Source organism: Cydia strobilella, chromosome 11 (genome assembly GCF_947568885.1).
Source record: "Cydia strobilella chromosome 11, ilCydStro3.1, whole genome shotgun sequence".
NCBI lineage: Eukaryota > Metazoa > Arthropoda > Insecta > Lepidoptera > Tortricidae > Cydia > Cydia strobilella.
In genome coordinates, this window is record NC_086051.1 from 4503411 (window position 1) to 4523772 (window position 20362).

Genomic DNA, 20362 nt, shown 5'->3' on the forward strand with positions numbered 1-20362 from the left:
TTTTGCGTGTACAATGTTATATACCTGCGAGTGTGAGAGCACTATTAAAATGGTTATATGGCTTAGCAGTAATTGGTTATGGTGACTATTTAAATACCTAAAAGAATAGGTTATACTATATACTATCTAACTATACTTCAATTTTCAAATTGAAATTCTTAAACTAAATTTCAATAATAACTGCCATCAATCTGAGGGAAGACCTTTTCAGTGACGTTTAGTTTAGATCGAATTGTCTTTTTCATACAATTTCGTCGAAATCGCTAGAGCCGTTTTTGAGAAATGACCAAAAAGAATATGCAGATACAAATATGATGGATTATTTTCTACTACTGTAATTGGGATAAACAAAATTAGAATACCAAATGGTGCTTTTGCATGGAATTTTCCATACAAACCTACTTTATTATTCTTGAATGTGATAAAAATATCAAAGCTTCCAAGTCTTCCTAATATTTTTAAACATTATTTTAGGAGTTCATAGAGGCATGGACATTCTTCACTCTCATGGAGCGGAAGGAGATCATATCATGGAAGGAAGTGCAGAGTCAATTGACATATATGGTGGCTGCTAAGGACTCGGAGGAGGAGCGGACAGTGGTCACCATGCTCACATACAATGATTACATGCTAGGTATTTACAAATCATATCCTATAGTCTAAACCAGGACTAGAAGTACACTTGGAGTTCTATCTCGGATCTTAACAAATGTTTATTATCTTAATTTTTTTAAGCTAAAGAAAAAGGCAATTTGAACGTCAAGAGCGTCATACATGTTTGGTTTTTACGGCCTTCCCCATTGTTCAGGTCTACTTTAAAAAAGAATTAAGAAAAATATGACTTTTATCTTCTGACATATCGAAATTATGTAACGATTATTTCTTTTTACTCTGTTAACCAATGAGTTTTTCGGAACTTATGTACGAAATATCATTTGATATTTACCAGTTGCTTTTCGGTAAAGGAAAACATCGTGACACCGGACTGATCCCAATAAGGCCTGGTTCCCCTCCGGGTTGGAAGGTCAGATGGCAGTCGTTTTCGTAAAAACTAGTGCTTACGTCAATTCTTGGGATTAGTTGTCAAGTAGACCCCAGGCTCCCATGAGCCGTGGCAAAATGCGAGGAAGAAGAGAAGAGACTATATCTTATTAATATTTTTGTTTTCAGGGGTAGCAGATCTAACAGGGGAACTGATGCGGAAGGCCATCAACAGCATCTCTAGCGGGGACAGTGAGGATTGCTTCTACGCTTGTCAAGTTGTGCGCGATCTGTACACAGGCTATTGCGGTGAGTGATTTGATAATATCGTAATCGTAATCGTTTATTGCAGACAAATAGTCCATATTATGTACCCACACACTATTTACAAGTAGAATTAAAAATAATCAATCACAAAATTCATAAACCAAGTCAAAAAATATAAATGAACGAACAATTAAATCATAAAAAAAAATAAAAAAAAAATTGAAATAAAAATTAAAAGGATTAAAATTCAAAAATTCAAAATTACAAAATAATAACAGTCTTAACTAATCTTTTGTAGACTTTATTTCGTTGCAATAATATATGGTCCATAAATGCTCAGGAAAACTGATGCGGAAGGCCATCAACACCATTTCTAGCGGGGACAGATAGGATGTTTTGTTTCTATGCTTAACGGCAAGTCAAGGCCTTTTATATACATATTAAATAAATAAATAAAATTTGCACTTATATACATAGAAAACCCCATCAGGCCATGACTCAGGATCAAGGAGGGTGTATCACACAAATAAATGTCCTTACCGGGAATCGAACCCAGGACCATCGGCTTCACAGGCAGGGTCACTAGTGTCACTATACCCTAGTGGGTATAGTGACACTAGTGACCCTGCCTGCATAGTTGCCAGACCGGTCGTCATATTTGGTCGAGCGCTATACAGGCATAGCCTCTATCTGCCTCGGTGCTCGCGGGAGCATGCGTCCAGCCCGCGGCCTAACTTTTTACCGTTCCGTTTTTACCCTTTGAGTACGGAACCCTATTACTAAGACTCCACTGTCCGTCCGTCTGTCACCAGGCCTGTGCCTGTATCTCATGAACCGTGATAGCTACTAGACAGTTGACATTTTCACAGATGATATATTTCTGTTGCTGCTATAACAAGAGATACTAAAAACAGAATAAAATAAATATTTAAGTTGGGCTCCCATACAACTAACGTGATTTTTTTTTGCCGTTTTTGCGTAATGGTACGGAACCCTTCGTGCGCGAGTCCGACTTGTTATCTCTCCCACGTACAGAAAGTTTGGCTCACACCGTGACACCAAGCTGAGTGACGACCATTTAGCGCAACCTCATTCGGTGTAATTATTTCTAGTTTTAGTCTTATGTTATGTTGTGCTAATAAATGCTTTTTCTTTCTTTCTAAATTGACTTTTTTTTTGTTGCTTTTTAACGCAGGTCTATTCGGCGGCGGGCGCGAGCTGGCCCGCAAGACATCCACGACCCGCGCCAGCGTGGCCAAGGTGGAGGCCGCCGTGTACGCGCTCACGGTGCGCGGCGGCGAGGCGCCCGCGCCGCTGCTGCTGCCCGCGCCCGACCGCTGGGAGCGGGAACATGACGAAGATGAGGGGTTTTACTAGGTTAGCTGACGTCACGTGTTGCGGTGACAGTCAAGTTTAGCTGACGTGACGTGTTGCGGTGGCAGTCATGTTTAGCTGACGTGACATGTTGCGGTGGCAGTCATGTATAGCTGACGTGACGTGTTGCGGTGGCAGTCATGTTTAGCTGACGTGACGTGTCGCGGTGGCAGTCATGTTTAGCTGACGTGACGTGTTGCGGTGGCAGTCATGTTTAGCTGACGTGACGTGTTGCGGTGGCAGTCATGTTTAGCTGACGTGACGTGTCGCGGTGGCAGTCATGTTTAGCTGACGTGACGTGTCGCGGTGGCAGTCATGTTTAGCTGACGTGACGTGTTGCGGTGGCAGCCATGTTTTGCGGGTCTGGGTGCGACGGCGGAGCGACGAGCAGCGTTACGAGGCCGACGCCCCGTAATAACATATACTAATCTATGGACGCCCCGCTGCCCGCTAAGCATCTTCCGCGGGTTATATTCCTATTTGTCCGCGCCGAGCCCAGATGGGATATTCATATGAATCATTCCTATCTGTCGTCGATATTCCTGTCTGCATGGAACGGAGACAAATGTATGATCAACCTTAAAATGCCGCTCGTCTCCCCTGCCCGCTGGCGTTGTGTCCGCGGCCTCAGAGTTTGAAAGGATAATTAACAATAATATGATAGCAAATGATAGTAGTCAATTTGATAATAATTGATACCTTGTGTTAATTTCAATATTAATGATAAGCAATTGAACATACCTAAGCCACAAAATAATACCGCCGAACAACGCTGTCTACTTCAGCTGAACTTGCAATATTTTGTTTATACTACTTTACGTAGGTTTGTGTATTTTTAAGAAAAATTTGGATTTTGTGACTTTTTTTGTAAATTCTAGCTAATTAAATATAGCCAGAAGTTGGACACCATCTTATTTTGCGAGTCTATGCCATCTATCGAAAAGTGATAGAAAGTGATTTCATGATGTGACTGATACTGATATGTAGTTATTTAAGATTACAGTTTATAAAACTTGGTATGTGAAATTAAAATAAATAAAACTAAATATATATCACAACTTTTATTGTACAAAAACGTTAATTAAACCTAGTTGAAGGTGGAATGCAATCACAGACATAATTAATTCCTGGCGCGTAAAAAAGTTTAAAAAATTACATTCAAGATTTAAAATTTTATTTCCTCATGGTTCAGGTGTCCAGTCCTCACTACCATCACTCGCGAAAGGATCTTCTTCTTCACATTCTGAGCCCTCTAGGTCTTCTAGATCTTCCTTAGGCGGAGCTTTCCTTTCCCGCTTGGTTCTTAGCAAGCGATCACTGCGGTATTCTTGGCTGCTGTCGGAATCAGAGTCTGAGGAATCTAAAAAGGAAAAAAAACACAGTGTAACTAGACTGAATTTTTTGTTTGATACGTATAATTAATATAACCTTTTCGAATTTAATGACGCAGTATAGAATTCAAGGACCTCGAGGATCTCACAAGATTTCTTAATAAAGCGGTGGACTCATGGACTACTAAATTTCGAATTTACTTCTGCATTTCCTTTATTTTAAAAATTGTAATTTGATCGCTTTCAGTAGCTTTTAATATCGTTGCGCGCTTGCAGCGATATCGTCGCTCGCTTTCAACTCGCTCTCGTAAATCGCCAGTGTGCCAACGCCCTAAGGTTTAGTTGTTCATTGTTCAAAAATACCTACACATGCTTTTATTGTCTTAGGGATAAAGTTATGTTTATAAATATAAATTAAGGTCATTTTGAACACCTGACGGCCTACCGCGAATACCGAAATTCGGTAATATCGGGCATCTTGTTCTGTTACTTCAAGGCTTAAAAACTGACAGAGATAGTTGCTCGAAATTTACGAATTTTGCGGTTATAGCCCTGGCCCGTTTAGAAGCTACTGCTACTGCTGAGTGTACAATGAGTGTTTCCTTACTTAGCTGAGATGTTCTATGCGCGAACTTCCTGACATGTTTCGGGTCCCAACGCCTGCACACAGCGCTCTAATCACTTCATTAACGTGCCATCTTCAACCTAGTTTTTTTAAACGCCTATTTGAGCAACTACTGTTAACTCTTAGAGTTTTGAATGATTCACGGTTAGTTTCACTAGACTTATATTGACCGGGATATAGACCGTGACCGTGGTCTATATCCCGGTCAATATAAGTCTACTGTAAACTCACATGCAACGCGCATGTAACTCCTCTGGAGTTGCAGGCGTACATAGGCTACGAAGACTGCTTAACATCAGGCGGGCCGTTTGTTTGCCACCGACGTAGTATAAAAAAAACTACAATATTAAGTAATATTGTCTTCGGTTACCGCGATAGTTACTCATGAAATAAAACTATGAAAACGGATTATTTTTTTATCGCGTATATATATATATATATATATATCTTTACTTGAAAATAATTGTAGTGTATAACTAGCCTTATGAACCGATTTTGCATGTACAACCAGCCTTAAAGTTTATAGTCTATGATTGTTCATTATTTTAGTATGTGGGTATTTTTGCACTGTAATTTTTCCTCAGTCACCCGTTGACCACGAACGCTGTAAAGGGTTCGAAACGTCGGGATGTATTATAAATTCAATATACGCGATATAATCCGTTTTCATAGTTTTATTTTACAATATTAAGTGTCACTTACTTTTTCCTGGCCGATATTTCCTAATCCTAATATACTCTGTCGGATGCTTGTAATTCGTGAAGTGTTTCGCGTCCCGACTTTCACACCTGATGCCCAGCGGACATATCTTTTTGGTGCCCCAATCATCGTCGCGCGGGTGCGAGTACTGGGCTATGTGCACTTTATGCGCAGGGTTGGGACGGAGCGCGCGCAGGCTGTGAAGTAGATAACAATTTGAATAACTGTATTTAAACTGAAGTGAATCATAGTAACATTAAAACTTGTCTTGGAGCATTTTTTTTTTCTTACTAATGATGCGTGATGAGATAAACGGTTAAAGGTGGTGCTGCACTTTCATTGTATGTGGGCGAGCTTAGCACTGTTGGTGCTTGAAAATAAGACCTATCTAGGCTCTACAAAAGTTATTTATTAATTAGTTTAATTTTATTAAATAATGTGTATCTCAAGATTCTCAAGAGAACTTTGTATAACATATAATTACTTACCTATAACAATTTCCTCCATATTCGCATCGTTCACGCTTTGAGACAGGCTGGCTGTTCTCTTCCTTAGAACCATTCTACAACAAAACAGTTAGCATTAAAAGTAGATGCAGAAGAGATATATTTCTACACACATGTAAAGCAATGTGTGGCATAACTCTATTTGTAAAATGATTAAAGTTGATAGCTCATGCAGATACTACTATCTAGTAAGTGCCTACTGGACTAGGGTCTACTGACTACAATTTTTTATTTTTTTATTTAGAATAATTTATGTAGGATTATAATGAAATATCTGTATTAATTTTTGGGGAGGCACAATCCGGCAATTGTACGTCCAAAGAGCTGTGGTTTGCTGAGTGAAAAGAAAAACAAAATAATACAAGCAATGTTTGTGAAACAAAATACAAAACTTACCAATTTATCACTCTCAGACCCCCGGCTGGACTGTTCGTCAGACACCTCTTCCTCTGATTCTTCTTTCCTTCTTCTCTTTGATTTCCCATTCATATAATTCTCATATTCTCCCTTTTTTCTCTTCTTCGGCTTTTCATTGTCTAAGGGACTCTTAGGAACCACTGATTCTTTTGTAAAGTGCGGTGAATTCTCACAAGTATTTACATTTATTTCCTGTACTGCTCTTTGACTAGATTCATTACTTTGTAACTCAAACCAATAGGAGTTTTGTAAAAACCCAAATTGGTCACCAAATTCTAATGTTGTCTTGAAAGTTTTATTTAATATATCCTTTTCTTTGGAACATTTTTTAGTTAGGTATATTTTTCGTTGCGACTGAAACAAAATTGAACAAGATAAAAATGTTAGTAAACTGGAAATGTGTTAACCACAGACCAATCTCAAAGCCACTTGTATCAAGATATCAAATACTTACACGATTACGTCCAGTTAGTTGAAATTTATGTATGCAACACGTGAAAGTTACATGCAGTAGGTACTTACAGTACTTCTTTACTTACCGCTTCTATAGTGACGCTATCCTCTTTAACGATTATGAGACCCTGATTGTAAGATAATCGTTTATCGTCAAACTGAAAAGGTAAAGGACATTTTTATTATTGATCTATGAATTAATTGTACCTATGCTATTTATATTGTGGCACTGCAAGAAGCAAGCTAAGTAACCAAATAGAGAATAAGGGTTGAAAGTATATAAAACAACAATAAATAAATAATAATAAAAACTTGTGCTAAACTTACTCCAATTAATTTATCTCTACCGATTAAATACGTTCCTGCCGGAAGCTGAATTTCATTCGGTTCCTCTGTATCAATACGCACTAGTTTAAACATTTCCTAAATGAATAAATAAAAATTAAAAGCAATAAAAAAACATAGGAAATAATAAATATCGATAACAAAGACGACTAACGAACTAAATTTAAGTCACATTTGCTTGACGTTTCTGTGGTGGGGTTACCAGTTAAAAAAAGTGATGATCATCGATCGATCCGTACGCTCCAGACTACGCGGCGCGAAGCCGCGAACGCGAGTGTGGAGTCAATTCGCTGATTAGCGAACTAGACTCGCGTTCGCGGCTTCGCGCATGAGTGTGGAGGGCCCTATAGACGTATACAGTCTGGGAAAAAAGAGTATAAACTAAAAAACCGGCCAAGTGCGAGTCGGACTCGCGCACGAAGGGTTCCGTACCATTACGCAAAAAATCACGTTTGTTGTATGGGAGCCCCCCTTAAATATTCATTTTATTCTGTTTTTAGTATTTGTTGTTATAGCGGCAACAGAAATACACCATCTGTAAAAATTTCAACTGTCTAGCTATCACGGTTCATGAGATACAGCCTGGTGACAGACTGACTGACATACGGACAGCGGAGTCTTAGTAATAGGGTCCCATTTTTACCCTTTGGGTACGGAATCCTAAAAAGTAGCAACACTGTAGTGACGTCCCGTTTTTCTTAAGGTCGTAACACACCATCGCACCGCACCAAGGTCATTGTGTGACGCACGAATAAGTAAGAACGAGAAAGAGATATCGCTTTCTCGCTCTTACTTATGGGTGCGTCGCACAATGACCTTGGTGCAGTGCGATGGTGTGTTATACATCCTTTACATTGATTTGAAAGGGACGACACTACATTGTTGCCACTTTTTAATTTCTACTCTTTTGCCAGACTGGTAGAGGTATCGATTATGTTTCAGGAACAAACTTGGTTTGCATAACGATAACCGTGCCTTCTAGCGAATAATTCAACAGCAAATGTAAGAAATAATTTTGAATTTAATTCCATTCATTTGTTACAAAAATTTAAATTAACGACGATAATTGTAGCACTAGGTACGCGTTACAGACGTATACATTTACGACGTGTAACTATATGCGTCCAGGGAAAGCCCCTTTCTCTCGCAACTCATCGAAGTGCTCGATCCAGAAGTTGGGGCATATGGTCTCGAAGTAGCGCTTGAAGATCTTGCAATCGTCCACGTCACCAAGCAGCCGCTTGCAGCGGTAGTAGTCGCAGTAGTTCATGTAGCATGCACTGAAATCGTAGTTTTAAAGCCGTAAATAAAATAATAATAAATAAATAACACACCATCGCACCGCACCAAGGTCATTGTGCGACACACCCATAAGTAAGGTCATTGTGCGACACACCCATAAGTAAGAGCGAGAAAGAGATATCGCTTTCTCGCTCTTACTTATGGGTACGTCGCACAATGACCTTGGTGCGGTGCGATGGTATGTAACGGCTTTAAGATCGTATATGTATAGGGCTCTTGCTTTCGTGATCCAGACGGGGACAATTTTATGCCAATCTGATTAAATTGTCCGCTCAAATCAGGCCGTGCGGTCGCAAACGCCAGTTTGGCTCGCCGAATTCGACCACCGATTATGACCGATATTACCGATAAAACGGGGGGAGGACGCAAGAATACCAATTTGTTTTGTGATGCTAGTATTCGCGTTTGTGGGCATTTTAAATAAGCACGATTGGGTCACTCACTTTGTCTGATTCTGGTTAGGAAACCTGGGATCAAAGCGGAGAGTCCTGAATTCTTGGTCACACATCTTAAAAGGTTTTCAGAATGAAACTGATTGTAGGAAGTTTTTGAATATTAGGTATTTTGGAAGATGGAAAATACTATTGTAAAAATGACATTGCATGAAGACTTGATTTCATGATTTAAAATGTTTTAAACTGAGGTTTTAAAGAACAAATGAAGTTTATTAAAACTATAGACTAAGCAATGAGGATATAAAAAAATTAAACTCTTTGGTAAATGAAAAAGGTTTATTAAAAATGGTTTAATAAATAAATATTATAAAATTATAATAAAAGTTGATAATTTACAAAAAAAAACAGGATCATTAAATAATGTTAGATTTTGTCGCAGAAATGCAACGTATGTGTGTTTATATGTCAGTGCGCGCATATACGACACAAAAATATGTATTACAGCGCGATTCTAAAATCGTGTCGCAAAAATTAAAATCACAGTGCGGGCTTGGCCTAACAGTTTCTATACTTTTTATCTTAGAGGATATAACCAAACGGAGACGCCTTGTCTGTAATTTTCTGTACAGTCGCCATCAGATATATCTGAGCGGTCAAGGCTCTCACAAATATCTGAACACGCCTCTATTGTCAAGGCGTTAGAGTGCGTGTTCAGATATTGTAAACACCTCGGCCGCTCCGATATATCTGATGGCGACTGTACAAAAAAGTATGGAAGGTAGAGGTACAAAAAAATCTGCAGATTTTTGCGGGGAGGGGAATGTCAAATGTATACGTAACGTAAAAATAGCCATGGCAGATATTTTTCGATTATTTTCGACAGAGGGGAACGCAAGGGGAACGCCTGTTAATGGCTACTCCGTTTGGTTATAACCAAGCCTCCTCTAAGCTATACAACTACATACTAATACTAATAAAATTAATTTACATTTTACAATTTTACCTACCAACTAAGGGAATGTGATAGTGATAGAACATCTCCAAGTTCTATCCAGTACAGTTAGTTACAATAAATACTAAGCCAACAATTTTCGCTTTACTCTCAAAACATGATGTTCAGAATTCTACAACTTCTACATTAAATTCCTATATAGGTACCAGGGGCCCGTTTACCAAAAGCTTGTAGCTTGTAATACAAGTGGATGACGCGGGCCCAAAATACGGTTCGTTTTGCTTTTAGGTAAAATGCTTCAAAGAAGGGTGCCAAAACCCAATTTCGCTCTACCCTGATCAAGGACTCGGGCCGGCACTGCAAGTGGAAGTCCCGTTTTGACATCTTTTGTTAGACAGGGACTTCCACTTGTATTACAAGTTAGTCAAGTTACAAGCTTTTGAGAAACGGGCCCCAGAACCGAAATTTTATTAGCCTTAAACTCGCTCTCTGTGACGTCATCTACATTATTGTATTGATACGAGAACAAAAGAGAATTTACAGTCTTGATAGTAACTTGTCTCTGACACAATCATAAGTGTTTAAATTCATATTTACATAATACGAGTTTCTCGTAAGTTTTGGGGCGAGAAATCACATGATACATATTATTGGAGGCAATAATAAATATAATAACCACGTACTATACGATCTATCATACGAGTACATTTGACGCGACGATACTCTTTCTCTTGAGGCGAGAAACTCGTACCCGGGATCTAAAATTGCCAGTCAAAAAACGACCTTGAAGTTTCAATTTTAGAATTGAATTTAGATTATCATTGTCACGAGAGCTTGGGATTAATGGTCGTGGTCGTGTTTGAGGCTATTGGTGGTGGCGTACTGCTGCTGGCGGTGAAGCATGCCGAGGCACTGCAGCAGGCACTGCATGCTTGCCGCTGATGTGGCCTGTATACAAAAATTACAAAAAGAACAGTTACGCGGTTATCACACGCACTGGTGCGCTGATCCGATCCGACGTGGGAGCGAGACAGCGCTATGCACGTATATCTCGCTTGCACAGTGGAGCGGCGTCCAGTGTGAAGACCACCTTACCTTAGGGCTATAGAACAGATATCACAGATCACCTCAACTGAAAGTCCATATAGCACAACTAGCGGTCACCACAGATAGGCGTTGCCATATTAAATATTAATTTAGTATGGTACTTAAAGTTGGTTGTGTTTACTTTTACTACCTCTACTCATGTAATTTAAACATATCTATATCTACAAATAACCTTTGAAAACAAAACGACCTCACTTCAAAAAAGATAAAATAAAATTACCCTTACTCCTTTTATATGCGCCAGCAACTGATGTGTACCTAATATATTCGTGGTGCAAAACTTTTTTTATATATTTAACTGACATAGTACTAACCTTCAGTAATAATAGGTCCGGATCTGTATGAGGGAAAGGAGAGTCTGACGATTCGATACACCGCGCGAGGGACGCGTCACTGAAAAATGAAAAAATATGGAAACAATCAGATATCAAATTGAATTATTTTTTTTTTTTATTTGGGGCATCAACAATTTTGATGTCTTTATGGCGTACGCGCTTAGCCGCGTACTGACTAAGCGAGCAGCCTCGCGAAGCAGCCTCGGACGTTAGCCGCGCGAGGCAGCCTCGATCAGTAGGATTTGATGCACTAGGCCAGTGGTTCCTAACCTTTTTAGTACTGTGACCTCTTTGACTAACTAGGGAACTCGATTTTACCCCTCCTCCATAATCATTAATATTTTTTCTTATAGATAGGTACCCCCATAAAATGCCAGTTTTACCCCCACGGGGGTGATTACCCCCAGGTTAGGAACCGCTGCACTAGGCCCTAGGCTACCGCTGAGCCAACATCGACCGCCCGTGTCATGAGGCCGTTCGTTCATGCCTTTCTAATAATTCTACGTATAAGTATACGAGTCATAAACTTTTTTTAATATGAGTTAAGGTCTAGCAACTTTCCTGCAGACATAAAAAAAAAATAGACAAATTTCCGTACTTTATCCTTACGGGCATTTTAAAACCTTTTACTTATTTTTTGTATGATGAACGCCTTTTAGAAAAATGTATCCAAATCACTAATGTTTGTAATGTTCACAGATAAGACGCAGGTTTCCCAAACGTTTTTGACCGATTTGTGTAAGTAAACTAGTAAATATAAAGGTACCTTAGTTCAGTTTTCTGTACACCATGGCGCCGTGCACGGCCAGCTGGTCGCTCGGATGCAGCGGCGCGTTCCACTAATATATTTGTGTGTGAATGTATGTTGTAGTAAAGGTACCTTAGTTCAGTTTGCTGTAGTTGTTGTCGCGCGGACGCCATGGCGCCGTGCACAGCCAGCTGCTCGCGCGGCTGCAGCGGCGGGTTCGCGCCCATTGCCTAAAAATAAAGTGTATATTCTCCTCTAACAATGAAGATGCTACAGACAAATTCATAAGTTACATACTTCTTATTATTGGTTGGTAAATAAGTAGCTATTATTTATTGCACCAACAAGTAAAATAAAAAAGTTACAATCAGAACAACTAGAATTAGGTAGCCACATGAGGCCTTATTGGTAAGAAGCGATTGATCGCCATTCTAGACAACCAAACAGGTTTATGGTAGTTTCATGAAAGATGGTTAATTAAGGGATTGAAGATTAAAGTATTTAGGGTCATATGATAGATTTTATCTTGAATTAATAATTTTAGCTAAAATTTGTTGTACCAATTCTTATAATGAAACTAATGCATGTTTCTATGAAAATAGAATTGAATTAAAAATCACTACTCATTGCACAAAGCAGAAACATAGACATGAAGAATAATCTTTAACATTACAGCTATTATAGACATGTTAGACTATTTAAAAATGATGACCCAAAACAAAGGTCATAAGAACTAAAGGAAAGGCAGTAGATATGGAAATTAAATCAGAATTATCCAACCTTCACACCTTACTGGTGTGATGATATGTAATGAAGTTTAGTTTAGTAGGTATAAACCTACTTTGAATTTTAGGCTACCCAGGGAACCACTCCAATCGGGTTTTAAAAATCATTATAGATCTTTATTACTCTGCTGACATACCTTGGTATGTATCTCTGCAATAGCCCGCAGTCCGTCCACCCACTCTTGTCTCGCCCGCGCGTCAGTGGCACGCAACTTGAGCATGTCTCCTGACGCACAGTTAAGAGTGAATGTGCGTGAGTCCTCGTCACTTGGACACACCACAGCGGCTGCCAAATGGGCCTGTAGATTACAAACATATTTTTTTTGTTGTGATGGGTAAGCTGCCAATAAGTAAGAAACAACATACTTTTTATAAATATTTAATAAAAAACTACCAGCCATCTAAACTAATTAATTGGAATTTTATTCCATTAAAAATTAGTAACTTTAGGAACCAAAATACATGTTATGAATTACAATGTACGCGCGTATCTACGCGAACGCGAGTTTGGAGTCTAGTTCGCTAATCAGCGAAATCGACTCCACACTCGCGTGCGCGGCTTCGCGCCGCGTAGTCTGGAGCGGGCTTATAAACTTTTAGGAAGCTCTATGAATGAAGGTCCTACCTCTCCCCTAGCAGGCTGTCCAGGCTGCACTGTGTCTCCTGGCCCATCGAACAAATAGTACGACAGCACGCCTGTCTCGGGGTCCACAGCGAACCAGCGTTGCTGCCAGCCCTTCACCACGTTCGTGTACTTGTACAGCTGACCCGACAACGGCCGGTGAGACCCCAGCCCACCACTCTTCATCATTTTATTTTGTTGAATTTGTTGACTATGAACTACGGCCGCAAAAATTATTTACATCGACTGTGCTGCTGTGTGTGTGTGTACTGTAAGACCCAGGATTTGACGGACTGACAGTTGGATTTTGCGTTTAGATTTCGGATAAAGCACAACAAATTTCTAATTTAATAATAAAATATATGCATCTAATTTAACGATATGCTACTGAGGCCTATTTTATTGTTTTCATAACTAACTACCACAAGGTTACCAATTAATTTAAGATAAAACATTCAGTATTTTCCGTACGAATAGTTTGATAACTAAACGTTTTTTGACAGCTGTCGTCAAAGAGTAGTTCGTTACAAAAGCAAAAGAGTATTGAGTATTGTTTTCGTTTCGGGTTTCCCATCCGCATTTCAAGGTTACCTCCTTATAATTGGAATTAATTCTTGTTGTGTATGGTATTTTAGAAAAGACAATGGTGTTTAAATTAGTTCGCATTGATGCGGAGGAACCGAATAAAATTCAGCTACCGCTAGGAACACATTTAATAGGGAGAGGAAAATTTCTCGATGTAAGTTATTAATTTGTAAAAACTACAATAGTATCTACAAGAGTACATCTTGTTTTTATGAGGTTATTACTTCCTTCTCACAATTATTATTACTACTAATAAAAGTATTTTGGTAAACATCTATTATCCGATCAAAAACATTACATGTAAGATGCAAGTCTCGCAACGCAATTCTTCTACTACAATAAGGTTTTGAGATGTAATGTGATAACGTCGGTTATTTTAGTCAGTGCCAGGGGGTGTTAAATCCGTATCAATATTAAATATCTTTAATAACTTGGCCATCGCACGGCTGTGCAATAATTCTTAAACTACACGTACAAATTGAATATTTTTGGGAATATATCTAAGCCATATTATGCCCTATATCCTATATGTCACTGAAAATTCAGGGCTCTAGCTTTAGCCAGCACAAAATTACAAGACGTTGAAAATGGCCTGAATGGCTTCAAGAAAAGGGTGGTACAGCCATGCCTCTTTGTTTTGCTCGACTTGGCTGGCTTGGCTTAATAAACATGCAGCAACAAGTTTGCGTGATAAAGGGATGGCGCATCAGTCTTTGTCGATGTTACATATTGTATCGTATAGGTCCTTATTACTTTTATCTTTTTCAGTGCGAAGATAAGCGAATATCGAGAAACCATGGTCATCTAATCATAACTGAGACCAGTGTAGTCATAGAGGCGGTAAGTTTATTGAACATGCTTGTAGATTATTGTAGAAGACAAAACAAACACAGAAGTAAAAAAAAAGTTCATCAAAAAGCCGGGTCCAAACAGAGCGAGCAGGCGCGCGAGGTAATGTCCTTGCGCGAGGTAAAGACGTGACTAGGCCAAGGCAAGTCTACGCTGGCCGTTTTGTGCGCGAAGAGATTGCCTCGCGCGTGTGCTTGATCTGTGTGGGCCCGGCTATTAACAACATAATTATGAAAAATAACTGTATCACTATTAATTTTTAGTTGCACCAAAACCCCTGTTTCTTCACAAAAAAGGGTTCAGAAGAAAAGCAAGTGTTAAAAAAGTCCTTTAAAGAAATACTTGAGAATGGTGATAGATTTGGACTCTTGCCAGGCTCCTACTGGTATGAGGTGTTGCACTGTACAACGGAAACTGACAGTCAAGCGACTGATGTGTCAAACACAGAAGAAATTGACCCGGGTAAAGGAGAAACTGATCAAGATAGTCAGATAGATCAGACGTTAAGTACAGAAATCGTTAATTCTAATGCTAATGAAGAAAGAAAAAATGAGGAAGATAACGAAGATTCTATTTTGAATTTTGATTTAAATGAAACAGTGGGAAATGGTGGAAGACCTGAATCACCATCATTACTTGGTAAGTGAAGTTTCTTGCAAAATAATGCAGAACAACATTATTAATTTCAATGAATTCCCAATAGGTTTAAAAAAAGTTGATCAAGATATTACAGAACACAAAAATCCTTTAAAAACAAATTTTGCATCCATATTTTAATAATTTTTTTAAGTAATATCTAAAATTCTAAAATTTTGACCATACTACAATATTACACACTTATTTTCAGACCAACAAAATGAACAAAATTCACCTCACCAACAAGTAGAGCCTTCAAGTCCAACCACCACAGAGCAAACAGACCCACTAGAACCCACAGACCCACCAGAACCCACAGTTCCTACAGACCCACCAGAACCAGTTCTGCCGGCAGCTCCCATAGATGCACACAAACCAGAGGTTCAAACAGAACAGAAATCAACAGTATCACCACTTAAAAGAAGTCACAGTCCAGAAGGGGATGATGGAGTTAAAAGGGTAAAGACGGAGCCGGTGGACATTAAAGAGGAGGTATTGGTGAAGCAGGAGCCTGATGCCAGTGACGGGGCGGGGCCCAGCAGTGGTCAGGCTGATCAAGCTGTAAGTGTATTGTCATACTATTCTTTTCAGATCTTATGTTTACTCAGAGTTGGCTCTTGTTACTAGCGCTTTGTCAGTTTGATCTATTGTTGCTTGTAATAGCTAATGTATTTCAAGAGCTTTAGTCTCTATTAAGTTAAGAGTTAAGAGGATAAAGATGGAGCCGGCCGGCTGGGGTTAAAGAGTTATTGGTGAAGTAGGAGCCTTGTGCCAGTGATGGGGCGGGACCTTGCAGTGGTCAAGCTTTACAGCTTATACTGCTGTAGCTACTTACGTATCTACACTTCTCTCTCTAGCCAAGCCTAGTCCCGCATTAGAGGCAATTAACTCCTTTAAATTGTTTATAAAATTAAAGATATCAATTGTGACATTTTCAATCAAAAGGTACCACATTATCGCTTACCATAAGGACGAAAATTGCTTGTATTTATCGAAAAACCTGTCAGAGCGTCCTTATGGCAAGCGACAATGTCGTACCTTTTGCTTGAAAACGACCCAATTAATCAAACGAGACTACATACTGCAATCACTAAGGAAGAAAAGGAATCGTATACTTACTTACGTTGAGTTGTAAATCTCCCCTTGAGTGACCACTTGTGTAATTATCTCTTTCTTATGTTACTTATTCTAGAGCGCATCTAATGCAGCGAACGGGAAGGCGCCACCGAGTCCGGTGCCCCCACGGGAACGCTGCATGTATGGGGCTGATTGCTATAGGTATTTGAGTAATTTTGTACTTTTACCATTTAATTCATACACTTTGGTTAGGTACCTACCATTACCAATCATTGGTCTGAAACCCATCCATCAATCATATCATCATCATCATAGTTTAAGCAATCTTTAAATGCGCTTCCTTCCACCATTCGTACCTATAAAGGTTTGTTATTTTAATGCTTTGATTGCTATTAAATTATTCGGAACAACCATGCAATGTAGAGCTGGAATGTAAATCATACAGAGTGCATGCATTTTATAAATGATATTCTCTACTTGATGTTTTGTTTTACATACAAATAGAAGAAGAAGAGAGACATTTATTCCATAATGCACACATACACAGGACAATACGATAAGATACTTAAAAAGGGAAAATAATAAGAACAGCAAAAACAATGATAAAATTTACACATTAAAAACAGAAAAATTACACTTGGGTCCAGCAATGTGTGCAGTAGGGAAAAGGCCCTGTCTCGGCATATTGTTGCACTTTCAAACGAGGCAAATTCCAACGCTAACAGCCAAATAGAATACCTTTCTGTTTTTAACTCCTGGCTAGAGCTTGTAAGGTTAATGTGGAGAAGACCGTCTATAGGGGACGACCGTCTTCGGCGTCTACAAGCTCTTTCGTCGCTTTTAACTCTTAGTACACATACGCAGTTAAAGGTCGGTAGAGCCGAAGGAGTGAAACTCTCCCTTTGTGACTGCATGTGCCTGAGCGACGTATGTGTAATGTGTATACAAATATGAGTGTTCTTGCTCTACGACATCTTGCCTACAATAAATTTTATATGCCGGTCTTCGTCATGCAGCGTACTACGTAGGCGGACAACACGCGAACGCGAAGCGATGCGGAGCGGGGTGAATCAATCCTTTGATACCTATAAAAGTGTCCTACGTGGGCGATCTCGTTGCGAACGCGAACGCCGTGGGCCCGCCGCTTCACGTTCGCGAGTTATCCGCTTACGAAAGACGCAGCGTTACATTGACCTTACACGAGTCGCCTAACCTTTGCTTAATGTGGATAAACGCGCAAAGCTTAACGTAGATGACGCTGTAATCAAATAAAAAAACCAGATATGCCGAATCCAAAGAAACATAAATCAGCGACTTTTTTGAGTTCCTGACAGTTGGAACGGTTTATTATCTGTGGGTTTTTAACCTCGTTAACATTGTGTATTAACAGACGTAACCCAGTGCACAAGGCGCAGTTCGCGCACCCCCGGGACACGGACTGGGGCGCCGGCGAGCAGGCGCCGTGCCCGTACGGCGCCGCGTGCCGCAAGCGCGACCCGAGGCACTGGCGCCTGCACTCGCATCCACCGCAGGCGTGCATGCCACCCCCAGGTATCTTATCTTATTCTTTCGGGGGCCTTGCGGATACACCTATTTTATACTACGTTGGTGGCTAACAAGCTGACGGCCCGTCTGATGGTAAGCAGTCTCCGTAGCCCATGGACGCAAAGTTTTAAAAAGACGTGTACGAATTACGAACCCAAAGAACGGTGTGCCTTTTCACGACCTGTATATTTTTCTATTTCCACTTAGTAGTGTAACCAAATACGAGTATGACCATATTTATAAAAGTAAATATAGCCACGATTTTTTCTTAGGCTTTTCATGGGCACTTTTATACTTTATCATGGACGCCCACGTCGCGTTTTACCGTCACGGTATACGAGTACAAGGGACTTAAATGTACAGTCAAGGGCATAAATATATATACAATCCCAAAGTTTCAAAAATATGTGTAATTGTGTACGCTCTTACACCTTAGACAATAAATTTGTGTTCACATATTTTTGAGCCATTTGTCGGATCGATATTTTTGCCTTCGACTGTACTATTACGAGACAGTACTAATGCGACAATACAGTGCAGTAGTATTAGCTTTGTGATAGCTTTGTGTTTATCCTGGACGTCAAAATTCCCAGTAATAGGCGGTATTACTGCAATGTTCTGCCGCCAGACAGCAGCACTAGCACATATTATAAACCATAGAGTAATTTATACATATTATGCCTTAAATAGTTTTTGAGAAGTTTTGACTATAACATTGATTTATCAAGGCGGTTTGTTTACAGAGGCCTACCGCGAAACGCGAAAATCTAAATTCGTTATCTGCCTCTTTATCTCTCGAATATGCAAGAGTGATAGAGAGGTAGCGGTGTGAGGGAGAGGTGCTAGTGGCGCCCCCTATACGCAGAATCTTGCCATCCCCTATTGAAAAGCGCCTGTTTTATCGTAAATGTAAAACGCGCCATTGCAGTGAACGTTCACCATAAATAATAAAAGTGTAGATAGATAAACCATTTATTCGTTTGCCACAACACACACATATTAAAACAGAAGAAACACAGGAGATACACAAAAGCAACATTAAGATAAAAACAAAACTTAAAAAAATAAACCGTAGAATTGCTGTGTGCGTTGCAGCAAAACAAAAGGGTTCTGGCTCAGTTATACACTCCGCTCTTTCGAGTGTAATACATTAACACCTAATAACTTGCTTATCTATTGGATAGGCCTAACCGTGACCTATGTTCCCAGCAGGTGCGCAGGTCGTGGAAAGGCACGGGAACGTGTTCTACATCAACGCTCACGCGGTCAACTTTTACGACGATCACTTCCAAGTTGAAGACGATGACGGGGACAGCGTCGACTTCGATTATGAGTTCTAATGCGTCGTATTAAGGTTCTAGATACCATGACAGATGCAGCACTAAGAAAGTTGGGCCGAGTGTATTGCATGAGTCTGTCTCACTGTAACTATAAGAACTGAACTGCAGTGATGTTGTAGGTCTTCTTGCACTGGTAAAGCAAATTGGCGAAGGCTTGATAAAATCCAAAAAATATTTAATCATTAGCCTATGTCGTACTAGTCCTTGAGGAAAGCGACCAGCATTATGTAATTGTCGTGATTAACAAAAGATTTATAAGCTCGAAATGATGTTGTTCACACAAACGATCCTATGGTTAACGTTAACCCATTCAGGGCCAGCGACTCAGCGTATGGGTCATTCTCAAACAGTTCCGCAGGGCCAGTGACTCACATGTGACAAGTAAAACTCGAGCTATTTCCTACAAGACTCTGAAAAAACCCGTTTTAAATTCGAATACCACTTCTACCATAGCATGACTACTCAATAAATGAGATGAATGAAGAAGGATTATTTAATTTAACTGTGATGACTACAAAGAGATTATGTTTAGGTCAAAGGCCGAAAGCGAAAAAGCGCCAGCGGCCATCCCAATCAGGGTCTGACTCTGACCCTGGATCAGCTGGAAGCCCTGGGTCCCCCCAAAACCTGATTCTAACAACGAAAAGGGCCCGGAAGCCCCTGCCCAAGATGGACTCTCAAGATTCGGAAGATGAGGACCCGTTCGCGAGCGACGGTAGCGATGATTGGGTGCCGCCGTCCGAGTACACTGAGACGCAGGATTATTAATGAATGTTATTAAATGCAGTGACGTTTGAATTTTGTTGTATTATTTATTTCACATTAGATATGCAGTTATATGTCTATATCTATAGAATGTGGAGTGTTAGCCACTGCAGTGGCTTTTTACATAGGTCGAAAGTTAAGTCAATATGAGTGCGTACACACAAACTGTGGTACAAGCATACAGTATACAGCACGACCTCTGAGTTTTGTGTGGTTGCCCTTACTGTACCTAATACAAAGGGTTTAAAAATTTGGTGCATTCTCATTCGTCCCCGCCGCCATACATGCGACGGGGACAGATGAGAATGATTCATGTGAATG

The 20362-nt window shown here is 39.8% G+C and overlaps 5 protein-coding genes across 6 annotated transcripts in view; 2 read left to right on the top strand and 3 right to left on the bottom strand.

The window, feature by feature from the left end:
• The window catches only part of LOC134745338 (translin-associated protein X), a 92545-nt gene extending 88865 nt beyond the window's left edge, over positions 1 to 3680 (top strand). The window contains exons 5-7 of the mRNA XM_063679353.1: positions 475 to 634; positions 1171 to 1290; positions 2444 to 3680. Of these exons, the coding sequence (XP_063535423.1) occupies positions 475 to 634; positions 1171 to 1290; positions 2444 to 2625 (462 nt within the window). The 3' untranslated portion in view covers positions 2626 to 3680. The remainder of the gene's footprint in view (positions 1 to 474; positions 635 to 1170; positions 1291 to 2443) is intronic.
• LOC134745337 (uncharacterized) lies at positions 3669 to 7166 on the bottom strand. Its single transcript, XM_063679352.1, has 6 exons — positions 6981 to 7166; positions 6740 to 6811; positions 6180 to 6554; positions 5766 to 5839; positions 5281 to 5474; positions 3669 to 3982 (listed from the first exon to the last, which is right to left on the bottom strand). Exons 1-6 carry the CDS (start codon positions 7071 to 7073, stop codon positions 3804 to 3806), a joined length of 987 nt encoding a protein of 328 aa, XP_063535422.1. The 5' UTR covers positions 7074 to 7166; the 3' UTR covers positions 3669 to 3803.
• An 835-nt stretch (positions 7167 to 8001) lies between these two features.
• LOC134745232 (cytochrome c oxidase subunit 6B1-like) lies at positions 8002 to 8832 on the bottom strand. Its single transcript, XM_063679226.1, has 2 exons — positions 8744 to 8832; positions 8002 to 8278 (listed from the first exon to the last, which is right to left on the bottom strand). Exons 1-2 carry the CDS (start codon positions 8806 to 8808, stop codon positions 8113 to 8115), a joined length of 231 nt encoding a protein of 76 aa, XP_063535296.1. The 5' UTR covers positions 8809 to 8832; the 3' UTR covers positions 8002 to 8112.
• Positions 8833 to 9679: 847 nt separating this feature from the next.
• Positions 9680 to 13508, bottom strand: LOC134745233 (oxysterol-binding protein-related protein 11). Its single transcript, XM_063679227.1, has 5 exons — positions 13248 to 13508; positions 12760 to 12921; positions 11970 to 12067; positions 11069 to 11147; positions 9680 to 10595 (listed from the first exon to the last, which is right to left on the bottom strand). Exons 1-5 carry the CDS (start codon positions 13431 to 13433, stop codon positions 10488 to 10490), a joined length of 633 nt encoding a protein of 210 aa, XP_063535297.1. The 5' UTR covers positions 13434 to 13508; the 3' UTR covers positions 9680 to 10487.
• A 287-nt stretch (positions 13509 to 13795) lies between these two features.
• LOC134745375 (aprataxin and PNK-like factor) lies at positions 13796 to 20074 on the top strand. 2 transcript variants are annotated; one of them, XM_063679410.1, is made up of 7 exons: positions 13796 to 13983; positions 14598 to 14669; positions 14942 to 15317; positions 15526 to 15875; positions 16507 to 16592; positions 17782 to 17942; positions 19809 to 20074. In XM_063679410.1, the coding sequence occupies exons 1-7, from the start codon at positions 13888 to 13890 to the stop codon at positions 20042 to 20044; spliced, it is 1377 nt and encodes a 458-aa protein (XP_063535480.1). In that variant the 5' UTR covers positions 13796 to 13887; the 3' UTR covers positions 20045 to 20074. The 2 variants fall into 2 exon arrangements, with proteins under 2 accessions (XP_063535480.1, XP_063535481.1); XM_063679411.1 differs by having other exon boundaries at positions 19146 to 19889.
• The last annotated feature ends 288 nt before the right edge of the window (positions 20075 to 20362 follow it).

Bases quoted from the DNA above. Each gene is read 5' to 3' on its own strand.
- LOC134745337 (XM_063679352.1), bottom strand. From the start codon at position 7,073: ATGTTTAAACTAGTGCGTATTGATACAGAGGAACCGAATGAAATTCAG. The intron at 6,555-6,739 runs GTAAGTAAAGAA...ATTTTGTTTCAG, and splicing joins ATAGCGTCACTATAGAAGCG to TCGCAACGAAAAATATACCT. The intron at 5,475-5,765 runs GTAAGTAATTAT...TCTACTTCACAG, and splicing joins TATGGAGGAAATTGTTATAG to CCTGCGCGCGCTCCGTCCCA.
- LOC134745232 (XM_063679226.1), bottom strand. From the start codon at position 8,808: ATGTGTGACCAAGAATTCAGGACTCTCCGCTTTGATCCCAGGTTTCCT. The intron at 8,279-8,743 runs GTGAGTGACCCA...CTACGATTTCAG, and splicing joins CCTAACCAGAATCAGACAAA to TGCATGCTACATGAACTACT.
- LOC134745233 (XM_063679227.1), bottom strand. From the start codon at position 13,433: ATGATGAAGAGTGGTGGGCTGGGGTCTCACCGGCCGTTGTCGGGTCAG. The intron at 12,068-12,759 runs GTATGTCAGCAG...CTTTATTTTTAG, and splicing joins TTGCAGAGATACATACCAAG to GCAATGGGCGCGAACCCGCC. The intron at 11,148-11,969 runs GTACCTTTACTA...TTCATTTTTCAG, and splicing joins CTACAGCAAACTGAACTAAG to TGACGCGTCCCTCGCGCGGT.
- LOC134745375 (XM_063679410.1), top strand. From the start codon at position 13,888: ATGGTGTTTAAATTAGTTCGCATTGATGCGGAGGAACCGAATAAAATT. The intron at 15,318-15,525 runs GTAAGTGAAGTT...ACTTATTTTCAG, and splicing joins TGAATCACCATCATTACTTG to ACCAACAAAATGAACAAAAT. The intron at 17,943-19,808 runs GTATCTTATCTT...GATTATGTTTAG, and splicing joins GGCGTGCATGCCACCCCCAG to GTCAAAGGCCGAAAGCGAAA.